General features: G+C 48.5%; 1 protein-coding gene across 1 annotated transcript in view; it reads left to right on the top strand.

Annotated features, from left to right (window-relative positions):
* The window catches only part of LOC147116060 (glypican-1-like), a 316,715-nt gene that overhangs the window by 163,091 nt on the left and 140,654 nt on the right, over positions 1 to 12,970 (top strand). The window contains exon 3 of the mRNA XM_085990768.1: positions 3,207 to 3,598. Coding sequence (XP_085846894.1) covers positions 3,207 to 3,598 — 392 coding nt within the window. The remainder of the gene's footprint in view (positions 1 to 3,206; positions 3,599 to 12,970) is intronic.

Raw genomic sequence — 12,970 nt, 5'->3', positions numbered from 1 at the left:
GATATTTCTCTCCCACCTGACCCCCGTTAGCCCAGACCCACCATAGTAATCCCTCCCTTTGGCTGGGATTAGCTAACTCACAACACACCAAGGGATCCACAATGGGGGCTTAGCTTGTCGACATCCTTCAACATTGTACCGCGTGGTCCATTGCCCAGCTGAGTCATCAGGGAGCCGGTTCCTTTAGAATTCTGACAGAATGATTGGTGCATTACAGCCTTTCAAAAACAAACTTGCTTACATAATAAATATTACGCAAATTTACAGCTGAACCCAATGAACAATGGAAGAGGATGTATTGGCCAATTAAATTTCAAACATGTCTTACAAGCGGGCAGAAGTTCAGACATTTTTGATGAATTGTAGTTGTGCAGTTCAGTGCCTCATCCTAATCCCCTGGCAATCCAGATTACGTTGAACTGACTATCGATGTCTCTTCCTCTATCTGTTTCTTTCCCAGGGTGTTGAAACTGTGGAACTCTTCACCTCCCTCAGTCTTTCCTTCCTGTTACAAAATAAGGACTTTCAAAACCTGAGCTTGGTGCCATCTCATCACTACTGCCTGCTCTGCCTCATTTTCTCTCCTACTCCCAACTAGTTGGAGTACGGGTCTTAGTCCTTCACCCAGGTTCCTCAGCATTAAAAATACCAGCCGAAGTCGCTCCAATTCTCATTGAACGACACTGGCATCCTATTAGCAAACGCATCAATTTCAAAATCCTTGTTCCTCATCTCCCACTATGGTCTCACCCCATCATATCTCTGAGACCTGCTCCACCCTTTTGCCTGTCCGGTGCCCTTTATTCCTCTCACTCTATAGTCTCCTGTGCATCAAGCTCCACACCCTGTTCCAATAAGGAAGGTGAAGGTTTCAGCTGTTTCGGCTCTACTATCTAGAACTCTCTCCCTAAACCCCTCTACCTCACTTCATCTCTCCCAGCTTTTGAAACTATCTGTTTGACATGTCTTTGGTCACCTTTCAAAAGAGAACTGGATATATACTTGTAAAGGAAAAATTTGCAGGGCTACGGGGAAAGAGCAGGAAAGTGGGACTAATTGGATAGCTCTTTAAAAGAACTGGCACAGGCACAATGGACCAAATGGCTTCCTTATGTGCTGTATCATTCTATGATTTGCCCCCATTTAAAACAACAACTTTCATTTATACAGCTCCTTTAATGTAGTGAAAGGCTCCAAGACGCTTCACAGGAGCAATTATCAACATAATTTGACACTGAACCACATAAGGAGATGACTAAAAGCTTGGTCAAAAAAGTAGGCTTTAAGGAGCGTCTTAAAGGAGGAGAGAGAGGTACTGTCAAGTGTCCATCATTACTGCTCTGCAAAGTGCCTTGGAGCATTTATTTCACATTAAAGGCACGACATAAATACAAACGTGTTGTTGCTGTTGTAACTAGTTGCACCTGGTTTGAAAACTCTATAAAGTTGCTGTCGCCAAGCCTGGGCTGACTTCAGCGCAGTTCCAGTACAACGCTGCTCAGTTTGGCTTCCCTTTGAACCGACAGATGCTTGGCCACAACATAGAGTTTATCTCTTGAGTATCTGTAATCATCCCTCTCGTCACTGGTCTGAACACGGAAGGATACGATCTCGGTGGACATGTGTTCCAGGAATGGACACATGGCTGGCTGCTGAACACAACAGTTGGGGAAAAGCTTCCTTTAAGGCTTCTATTTTTAGATTGACGGGTCAGATCATATTAGCAGCCTACCAAAATGTATGGAATAGTTGGGACTCCTGTTTTCTTCCGATATGCTGATAGCAACTGTTGACTCACTACTTTATTGTAAAACCTGCTGAATAATTCTCTTCTTCGCACGGATTTTTATGACCTTTGAACCTAATCTCAGCAAACAATCCCATCGAGTGGTAATTTTTTGTGTCTGGACCCAAATGGTGAGGCCCGGATTTTATCGGCGGGCCAGTTTTTGAGCAGGTGGGCTAGCAGTGTGTGAGTTAGGCCTGGGGTATTTCAACTCTTGGGCCTCATTTGAATCCCGTAAGTGGCAGGATTGGCAGCTGGGCTGTCCTCTGGTGTTCCCCGCGATTGAGAGGGTGGAGGGAATGGGCGAGATCATGGCAGGGGAGGCTGAGCTTTCCTTGCGGGTGCTGGAGGAGTAATCCTGGTCTTCCTGGCTCCACAAGGAAAGTAAAAAAAAAAATGGCCAAACTTAACCTTTTTGGGCCTGTTCTAGCCCCGTTCCTCTTTGCCACTGGGTTGAGCCTGGCGGGAAACGCACCGCTGCATCCCGCTCAGGCCGCTGTGTTAAAATTGCAGCCAAGACTCAACGACATTATTGGGAGGTGATTTGCATATGTTAAAAAGGACCACCCTGGCTTTGGGCGGGAGGCCTTGTGAAAATCCTAACCTGTCAGCTCCCGGGCAATTTGGGCAATTTGAACTGCCCACCTGCCCAGTTTTTGCCGGAATGATAGAGTTAAAATCAGCCCCTGAGTTTCAGCAGGCTGTTCCACCGTGGAGGGCATCACAGGGAGGTTACATGCTGTTCTTACCCACGCATGCACATCATCCAGTGTGGGGGTGGGGGTCACTGGGTAGCGATGAAGGTTTGGCGGACGTAACCCTGAGACCACTTGTAGCACCTATGGCACTGGCTCAGCACAAATCAGCAATCAAACTTGGGATCTTCTCGATTTCACTGCGAAACCATACGTTGAGCCACTGAGTTCTCAGATGAATTGTGTGGCAACTTTTATTCTGGTATTTCAATAGGCGAAGGCTATAGGGTTTAACACGATGTCTTTAGGTCAACGGAGAAGGAAGGGAAGACTGTGAAAGGTAAGGAGTGTTGAGGTCCATGGAAAGAATGGACAGAGATGTTCTGATTAATCTTGGTGTCAACACTGGGAGGAGGAGAAACATGTAGGACAGTGCATATGGAGCTTGGATGGTACAAGAGGAAGATATGGAGGAACACTGATCATGACTGACAGATTGCAATAGATGGAGATGGGAGAGGTATTACCCACAGACTTTTCCTTGTACCTTGTCTAGTAGTGTGAGAGAGGTGTTAGACTCTCCCCCGGATAGTGGGGAGGGTGGGGGGGGGCGGCGGGGGCTACTGGGGAATGCTGTAGGATTCAAGTCTTGGATGGACTTGGGGTTTAATGTTTCTCGGGTATCCAAAGTACCAAGAGTGACCGTTCGGTTTTCTCACCCGCAGACTATTTCCAGGAACTGCTGGACCAATCGGAAAAGAATCTTCACAAGAAATTTACGTACACACACAGACTCCTTTACATTGAGAATAGCAAGATCTTCAAGGACCTGTTCAGCGAGCTCCGCCGTTACTATGAGGGTGCCAGCATCAACCTGGAGGAGGTGCTGAATGAGTTCTGGTCAAGGCTGATGGAGCGCCAATTCAAGCACCAGAACCCGCATTACCAGATCAGCGATGACTACCTGGAGTGTATGGTTAAGCACGCAGAGCAGCTGAGGCCCTTTGGTGAGGTGCCTCGGTTCTTCAAGATGAGGCTAACTCGGGTGTTCATTGCCGCTCGCTCCTTCGTGCAGGGTCTCAGCGTTGGCACAGACGTAGTGAAGAAAGTCTCTCAGGTAGGTGTAAAGGTCTTTCCTTAACTTAATCTCCACTTTTCTCCCTTCAAGCCGACATATACTTCTGGGATCACAAGAGCTGTCTCAAAGGTCAGCAGGGGAAAGGAAGACTTGCATTTCTATAGCGCCTTTCACAAGCTCAGAACATCCCAAAGCGCTTTACAGCCAATGAAGTACTTTTGAAGTGGAGTCCCTGTTGTAATGCGGGAAACGCGGCAGCCAATTTGTGCACAGCAAGCTCCCACAAACAGCAATGTGATAATGACCAGATCATCTATTTTTGATATTGTTAGCTAAGGGATAAATATTGGCCAGCACACTTTGGTGAACTCCCCTGCTTTTCTTCAAAATAGTGCTGTGGGATCTTATACATCCACCTGAGAGAGCCCTTCTGACAGCGCAGCACTCCCTCAGTATTGCCCTGGAGTGTTAGCCTGGATTTTGTGCTCAAGTTTCTTGGAGTGGGACTGGAACCCACAACCTTGTGTCTCAGAGAGAAGAGTGTTACCCACTGAGCCACAGCGTTCAGGGGGGAAAAACAGCACTTTATGCGAATGATTTTAAAAGCCCAGGTGCTCAGTGGTAACACTGGTTGGTAATCCAAAGCGGTACCTGAGACTCAAGGCTGAGATGTACTGCTGTTAGTTAGCAGAATATTACTCGGTAGCAACTATACGGAGGAATTCCACCGCTCCTGCGCCTGTTTGGTTTGAAGGTTTGACAATTTGTTAACTTTCATTACAGAACACGGGTGTGTTGCAATGCAGGAGCGTTTTACTCTGGATTCCACATGGCTTCTGTTCGAGGCAAGTGTTAGAGATTGAGGCTAGCAATGCTGACAGCTGAGCGTGAAGAGAATAGCAGCTGGGGCTGGGCAGCCAACAACAGTGAAATAAATAAAATAGTTTCTTTCTATCATTTCCCCACCACCGTCTCTCCTGAAGATGTGGACTATGACTTTGTGGGGGTGGGGGGCGGGCGTCAGTCACCCTCTTGATAGTTCAGTGTCAAAGGGCAGGAGCTTCACTGCCAAACCTGTCTCATTTACTGAAAGAGCAGACTGTGTCTTTTGTTCAGAAGATCAAATGCGCTTACACAAGAATAGAGTCCGCCTACTCCGCCATTTTGTTAGTCCATGACACCCTGCCTTGTTAATGCCGAATTTCCTTCCATTTCTCTCTATTCATTATCATCACCCAATGTCTACACAGGCACATGCATGCATGATTATACATGCATGCACAACACGGTGGCATAGTGGTTAGCACTGTTGTCTCACAGCGCCAGGGACCCGGGTTCAAATCCGGCCTCGGGTGACTGTCTGTGTGGAGTTTGCACATTCTCCCCGTGTTTGCGTGGGTTTCCTCCGGGTGCTCCGGTTTCCTCCCACAGTCCAAAGATGTGCAGGTTAGGTTGATTGGCTATGATAAATTGACCCTTAGTGTTAGGGGGATTAAATACGTGGGGTTACGGGGATAGGGTGGGATATGTGTTGGTGCAGGGGTTACGGGGATCGGGTGGGATATGTGTCGGTGCAGGCTTGATGGGCCGAAATGGCCTCTATCTGCACTGTGGGGTTTCTGTGATTCTGTGATTCTGTGTACACACTCGTACACACAGGCAGCCTATGTGCGCACACACACACACATACCCCTGCACACTTGCGTACACACACACTCGCACATATTATTAGTGCAAGTCCCCATGTGGTAACAGAAGAATTAAAGCATATTCGGTGTGGCAGTGGCTGCAGTGTGGGTAGCGTTTTGGAATGAGGACAGGTGAGTATCGAGGCTTCGATCTCCAACATTAACTCTGTGTGTGCTATGCTGAACACCGAATGAATATGTCAAAGTACCGTTTAGAACGTGAAGTGTTTGCTTTTGGGAAGGGAGGAAAGCTAATAGCCATGCTCCCACACTCTATAAATTAGGGACAAGATCTTATAGTGTGCCAGTCCCCAAATGAAGTTTGAACCTGCTCGTAGATCATGCAGATACAAGGATCAAATGCAGTTACCAAAAAGCCATTTAGATTTCCCATCGGTTTGTTTGGGATTCCCCTAAGACAAGCTAATAACCCTATGTTCTGTTTGTTCCCTGTAACCATATTGCCAGTTTGAGCAGCACACTGGGGAACAAACTGTTGATAAGTCAACGGCTGATGTGCCCGTACAGCCCTGTATAAATTGCCTTTCCGTGATCCAGAATCACTGCAGTTAACAGCACTGATTGAATGTGTAATGGTAAGGGGTTAACAGGGTATTTGCTCTCAAGATTGCTGCTGACTGACACTTCATGCAGATGGACAATGCAGTGCTGTACTCACCGTGCAGGATTGTGGTTAACTGCTGTCCCACATGACACTGGGATTGTCACTGGTGGATTTATTGATGATTTGGGGGCCTATCAACCCGATCAATTGGATTCCACTCTTTCATTGCATGCTTGCTAAAGAGTTAGAATTTTCTTAACGATGCCCAAGGGTGACAATGAAATGTTTTTCCTTCTCTTCCCACTGGTTATTCAAGGAGGGGGGGGGGAACATTTCATACCCCTTTACCCAAAGCACTGGGGTTCATTTCTAGAGAGACAGAAATGAAAAGCAGAGAAGTGATGTTAAACTTGTATAGACCCTTGGATAGACCACACTTGGAGCACTGTGAATAGTTCTGGTCCCCATATTATAAAAAGGATATAGAGGCACTGGAGAAGGTGCAGAAAAGATTTACTAGAATGATACCAGAACTAAGCAGGAAAGATTGAACAGGCTGGGAAAGAGAAGGCTAAGGGGTGACCTGATACAGGTTGTTAAGATTACGAAAGGGTTTTATAGGGTAGATGTAGAGAAGATGGGGTCGATTTTAACTGATCCGTGAGGCGGGCTTTTGTAAGGGGTCGTTTTAACGAGCTTATGGTGTGCTAAATCGGTTTTGATTTTCGCACTACTCGTGAGCGGTTTCGAAGCGCTCCCCCCTCACGGTTCTAGACACTGGGCTTATTGCCAGACAACCTTTGTGTGTTGGCCCAACTCGTGACTCGGAAGACAAATGGTCAGATGAGACAGATTGAGTTTTAAATCAAAACGATCTTTATTTTTGAAAGAGAATGTACACAGAGAAAAATGGCAAGAATAAATGCAGACGAAAAAATAACATTTCTCACAGAGGACTAAATTATACACTGAGAAAAATAACTTTAAAGCATATAAACAGTTCTAAAATAGCGATAAGCTAAAAGCGGGGGTGAGGGAAGCACACGGACACATTGAGGGATAAATCACACTCCTGACTTACAAATACCCTTAACGTTACAAACCCTCCCGTTACTGAATATACCTCAATTATGTCAGTTAGGTAGAGTTGGGCCTTTATGCTCACCAGAATTTCAAAACCCTTCTGGGCCTTGGTACTTCTTGTTACGTCTGGAATTTCCGATCTTCCTTATGGGACCGGCTCCTGGACCCTGTTACTTGGTGTCGTCCGGGACCTCCGACCTTCCTTATGGGACCGGCTCCTGGACTCGCTCTCCTGTACAAACTTTGGAAGTCCTCCGAAATCCTCGAGCCGTTTTCTGTTCCGCACGGTCCTCGAACTCCTGATGGTAACTGGACTTGGACTTCACGGTGTGAACCGTCTCCGGAGGAGTCTTCCTTACTCTGGTCGAGTCTTAGACTGACTTGCTGACGATTTACCTGAACGGTTATACTCTTTTCTGGCCCTAATCTTGGCGCCAAATCAACCGTTTTCCTTTGTTAAGGTTGCTTTAACAAAAGCAAGCACATTAATTTTAACTGCTCGCAAATCAAACTAATGGGAATCCGATTAGTGTCCCTTCGTTTGTGTGTGCTCAGCGGTTTCTGAGATCGGTTACCGCTCTGCCAGCGATTAGCGCACCTCCAGGTGCTAATAGTTTTGTTTACTGCTGTAACCACATTACAATATCAAAAACAGTAAGGTTCTGGATTCTTCTAATCGATGATGACTCAAACTGCTTTAAGGTACTGTGTGTGTGTCCTTTTGAACTGGGCCATGAGAACTGCCAACTCCATTCTGTGTTCTCACAATGTGGCCACTTCAGGGGCCCTACCCGTATACTGTATTTCATGGATTTTTGCGAATCCTACAGTCCCCCCTGTGATACAATGAGCATCTTCAATTGTCTTTGTATCATAAAATGTCTTTGGGTGAGCACAAATCCGTTCCCTCCCCAACTGACCTTCCCCGTAATTTACCTTGCTAAGGAGTGTACCTCGCCCGCACTTCCCTCATTCCGAACAACGAAGCTTGAGAAAACATTTCCTATTGGAGACAAACCTCTAAACAATATACAGACTCACCTACAGTCATAACAGAATAATCATAATACAATATAATGCGAAATCAAACAAGGTACAGAACAATCCAAAATATTACAAAACCATCCAATGGAATACCTTATACATTCATTCTAAAATAACAATAACTAAACCTTATTCTCCCAAACTATATATATATCAATGTACATCTGCCGCCCGTCTCCGGACGGCCAGCTTATAATCTGCAGGGACTGTCGCAGGCCTCCCCCTGTGGCGTTCCCACATCAGTCTCAGCTGCTAGTCCCAGGCAGCCCGTGGCTGCTGGCTGTGAACTGTTTAAAATTCCCACAGCTTTCCTACGGGGGTATCTTTTTACAGTAACCGGCGACCAGACCTTTTCAACGCTACACTGAGGGGCAAGACCTAAGACCTCTGGCTCCTCCCCTTCACCGCTGTCGGGGGCGGGACCTTCGTCCTCCGACTCGGCTTCACTTTGGCCAGGGACAGGACCTAGGACCTCCGGCTCCTCCCCTCCAGGGTCCTAGAACAATGGGGGAGTCTCCCGCTTAGATGGGACAACTCCTCCCCTCACGCAGGCTGCACGTCCAGCCTGTGTGACCTGTGGCTGCAGCTCCCCTACAGCGTTTGATTCTTTACTGGCCTTTTCAGCCCCTGCTGTCTGTTTCCCTGCCTCCGGCTTAAACAGCTTGCACTGTTTAATATACCTGGCAGCTAGCCAGTAATCTAGTTTTATCTCCTCTTCCCTACCCACTCCTGTACTGGGGGCAGGTATCCCCTCACCACCCGCTGCTGGTGGCTGAAAATCTTCATGAACCATTTTAAAAACCTTTAGCTGACCCTCTAAACTGCCAGCCCTCGCTGTTAACCTAGCGTTCTCCTCCCTTAAAGCCTGCTCAACTAACTTAGCCTCCGCAACCTGGCACCGCAGGTATTCCTCCATTTTACTGGAGGTCTTTTCCTGTGCATGTCTTTCTGGGGGACACAGGTCGACAGGCTGCGCTGGCTCTAGTCATTGTGTGGGGGCAGAGGTGGGGGAGGGAACTACAGCAGCTGTACTTCCCTGGCCAGTCAGAAGAGACCGCATGGCCTCTAAAAATGACTCGATCCCAGCGGGAGCAATTTCTGTCTCTGCCTTTTGGACTGGGGCTGTGGGAACCTTTTCCCTTATGTCCTTCCAGGGATTCTTACAGTCCCTGCGCCAATGCCCCTCCTTCCCGCAACCGTAGCACGTTTGCCTGCTTTGGTTGGGACAGCTCTCTTCCTGGCGCCACTCTTTACGGGGCTGGTCACCAGGCCTGACCTCACAAACCTTCCCATTTTTCGGGGGGGTTTCACTATCTCTACCATTTCTAAAAGTGACTGTGAGTTGACGGATTACCGTCGCCTCCGTTGTCAGAGGGTTTCGGGGGTCAAACCAAGCCATTGACTGCATTCGAACACGGGGCAGGGAGTTATTCATAAGGCACCTTAGCCAGTGAACTAACGGTTCCCCGTCCAGGTGCGCTCGCGCCGGCATTCCCGGGCACGCATCCTGGTAGACTGGCCACAGCCTGTCCGTGAACGCCTGCGGGAATTCCCCGGGGAGCTGGACTGTTCTCTCTACCCGGGAGAACAGACTCCCCTCGTTCATCCCCATGGCCTCCAGGATCTCTTCCTTGAGCTTGCCATAATTCTCCTGACCCCTCTTACACTCATCGGGTAGTGTCTGGAGGAGATCGCTACCCAGGGAGAACAGCATCATTTTGGCCTTTTCTGCCTCGTCGCAGTCATTCACACAGGCCGCCTGCTCTATCTCCCTAAAGTGCAGGGAAGGGTCCCCCCTCATGGTGAGCTTGGGGATGTGGCTCACCATGGAACGCAATTGTTGCGTACCGTGTGGAATCTGGAATTGGTTCTCGATGTCCCCAGTTTCCCCATCGTTACCGGGTGGTCTGTACCTCCGCTGTATAACGGGGTACACCGGTCCCGGTCCCTGACTCTCTCTTGGGCTAGCCTGGTCTACCTGGGGTTCTTCATCCCCCACCTGCTCCTGTTCCCAGACCTCTGGAAAAGTAGGGGTTAGGGGTGGTGGCTGTGCAACCTCAGGTTCCCTAAACCATTTTGTTCTGGGGGCTGCCTGCGGGACTGCCCTGACTGGGTTGCCGTTAAATTCGGCCTGGCCGATTTTTGGGCTAATGAGACATATCAACCCCTTTGCTTTGGCCAACTCCATACGTAGGCTTTCAATTTCCTGCCTACAGGGGCCGTGGTCTGCTTCCTCAAACCCCTGAGTGCAAGCCACCTTATAAGCTGCTTTTACCTCGGCTACTTTCTCCTCCTGTGCCTTAAGTTCCCCCGTGAGACTGCTCATTTCCGCCTTTAACTTCCTTTCTCTTTCCCTAGGTTCTCTTGCTTGGTACTCAACATGTTCTACCCTAAAACTAGCACTCCCCTCTAACTCAGCTATCTTGCCCTTTAGCCTTTCTACCCTGGCTTGGTGCTCACGCTGTACTTCAGCGGCCTGGCTTTCCATGTGCTCTACTTTCCTCCGATGATCCCGGACCATCGCTGCCCTCTCTTGGCTTATTGCCTCCAGGGCCACTAGCACTTTCCCTTCTGCTGCAACCTTTTCCTGCAGCTCGTGGGACAAATGCCTAATCTTAGATTCTTTACTGGCCACCGCTGCCTTTAGGGGACGCTTGGCTCCTAACATGTCATACACCCATTTTTTCGCTACATTGACTTTCCCACACACGTAGGAAGCTAACTTATCTTCCATCACATCTGTCTCACCCGAGTCTTTGTCCACCACACAAGGTTTCTGTAGCCAGTATCCTGCCGCGGTCGCCATTCTGTAAGGGGTCGTTTTAACGAGCTTATGGTGTGCTAAATCGGTTTTGATTTTCGCACTACTCGTGAGCGGTTTTGAAGCGCTCCCCCCTCATGGTTCTAGACACTGGGCTTATTGCCAGACAACCTTTGTGTGTTGGCCCAACTCGTGACTCGGAAGACAAATGGTCAGATGAGACATTGAGTTTTAAATCAAAACGATCTTTATTTTTGAAAGAGAATGTACACAGAGAAAAATGGCAAGAATAAATGCAGACGAAAAAATAACATTTCTCACAGAGGACTAAATTATACACTGAGAAAAATAACTTTAAAGCATATAAACAGTTCTAAAATAGCGATAAGCTAAAAGCGGGGGTGAGGGAAGCACACGGACACATCGAGCGATAAATCACACTCCTGACTTACAAATACCCTTAACGTTACAAACCCTCCCGTTACTGAATATACCTCAATTATGTCAGTTAGGTAGAGTTGGGCCTTTATGCTCACCAGAATTTCAAAACCCTTCTGGGCCTTGGTACTTCTTGTTACGTCTGGAATTTCCGATCTTCCTTATGGGACCGGCTCCTGGACCCTGTTACTTGGTGTCGTCCGGGACCACCGACCTTCCTTATGGGACCGGCTCCTGGACTCGCTCTCCTGTACAAACTTTGGAAGTCCTCCGAAATCCTCGAGCCGTTTTCTGTTCCGCACGGTCCTCGAACTCCTGATGGTAACTGGACTTGAACTTCACGGTGTGAACCATCTCCGGAGGAGTCTTCCTTACTCTGGTCGAATCTTAGACTGGCTTGCTGACGATTTACCTGAACGGTTATACTCTTTTCTGGCCCTAATCTTGGCGCCAAATCAACCGTTTTCCTTTGTTAAGGTTGCTTTAACAAAAGCAAGCACATTAATTTTAACTGCTCGCAAATCGAACTAATGGGAATCCGATTAGTGTCCCTTCGTTTATGTGTGCTCAGCGGTTTCTGAGATCGGTTACCGCTCTGCCAGCGATTAGCGCACCTCCAGGTGCTAATAGTTTTGTTTACTGCTGTAACCACATTACAATATCAAAAACAGTAAGGTTCTGGATTCTTCTAATCGATGATGACTCAAACTGCTTTAAGGTACTGTGTGTGTGTCCTTTTGAACTGGGCCATGAGAACTGTCAACTCCATTCTGTGTTCTCACAATGTGGCCACTTCGGGGGCCCTACCCGTATACTGTATTTCATGGATTTTTGCGAATCCTACAATTTGAGGCGTGCGGGGGGTTAAAATCGCTAAAACTGGCGGGCGGGATCCCCCCCGCCTGGTTCCCGACCCAGAGCCATTTTAACCCAGGCGTGTCTGATGGCCCTGAATCAGTCCCGCCTTCAACAGGCGGGACTGGTCTTTAAGGCCCTTAATCAGCAATAATTGGCCTTTATAATGCCATTTTAACAGGCCCTTGCATTTTTAACCCTTTTCCCACGTAAAACACGCCTGGTGGTGATCACGCCTGTGAAACCTGGCGTGAGCCCTATTGGCTTGTTGACTATCAGCTGCAGGTCAACCATTAAAGAGGAGATTTGATCAGTCATCATTTGCAGGTGGCAGGACTTTGTTGTTTCAGGCCTGGGGCAACTTTTACCAGGCTTAACCACACCTGTGGAAGGTTGAACCTCACACACATCTCCAGTGTGAACTCCTGGGAAACCCCTCTCGCCACCCTTACTCAGCGCTTCCTCAGCGGAGGCATATGCCAGAAGCATGGGAGCCATTTTTCTCCTTCCCTTCTTGGCATTAGAGGAGCTCGAGCGCCAGGCATGGCAGCACCAGAACCAGGAACAACAGCAGCACCAGCAACAGCATCAGCAGCAGGAGCGACAGGCTGCTGCTCACCCACCTGAGGCAGCACAGGCCAGAAGGGGCCAGCGCATGGAAGCCCGTCGGCGCAGGAGATACCCCCCAAACAGAGTCTACAGACACAGGGTCAGCTACCTCAACATGACTGAGCAACAGTGCCAAAGGCGGCTCCGACTTTCGCGACAGGTAGTGACTGACATCTGCGCAATGATACAGCAAGACCTGCTGCCCAGAGGACCAGGTGGACACTCCTTACCAGTGGCCATCAAAGTCACCACCGCACTCAACTTTTTTGCCTCAGGCTCATTCCAGGGATCAGCAGCAGACATCAGCGGCATTTCCCAGTCGGCCGCACACACTTGCATCACACAGGTAACCGATGCCCTCTTTGCCC

Source organism: Somniosus microcephalus, chromosome 6, assembly GCF_052327205.1.
Source record: "Somniosus microcephalus isolate GS21.2 chromosome 6, FLI_Smic_1.0, whole genome shotgun sequence".
Lineage (NCBI taxonomy): Eukaryota > Metazoa > Chordata > Chondrichthyes > Squaliformes > Somniosidae > Somniosus > Somniosus microcephalus.
This window is presented reverse-complemented; position numbering and strand designations above follow the sequence as displayed.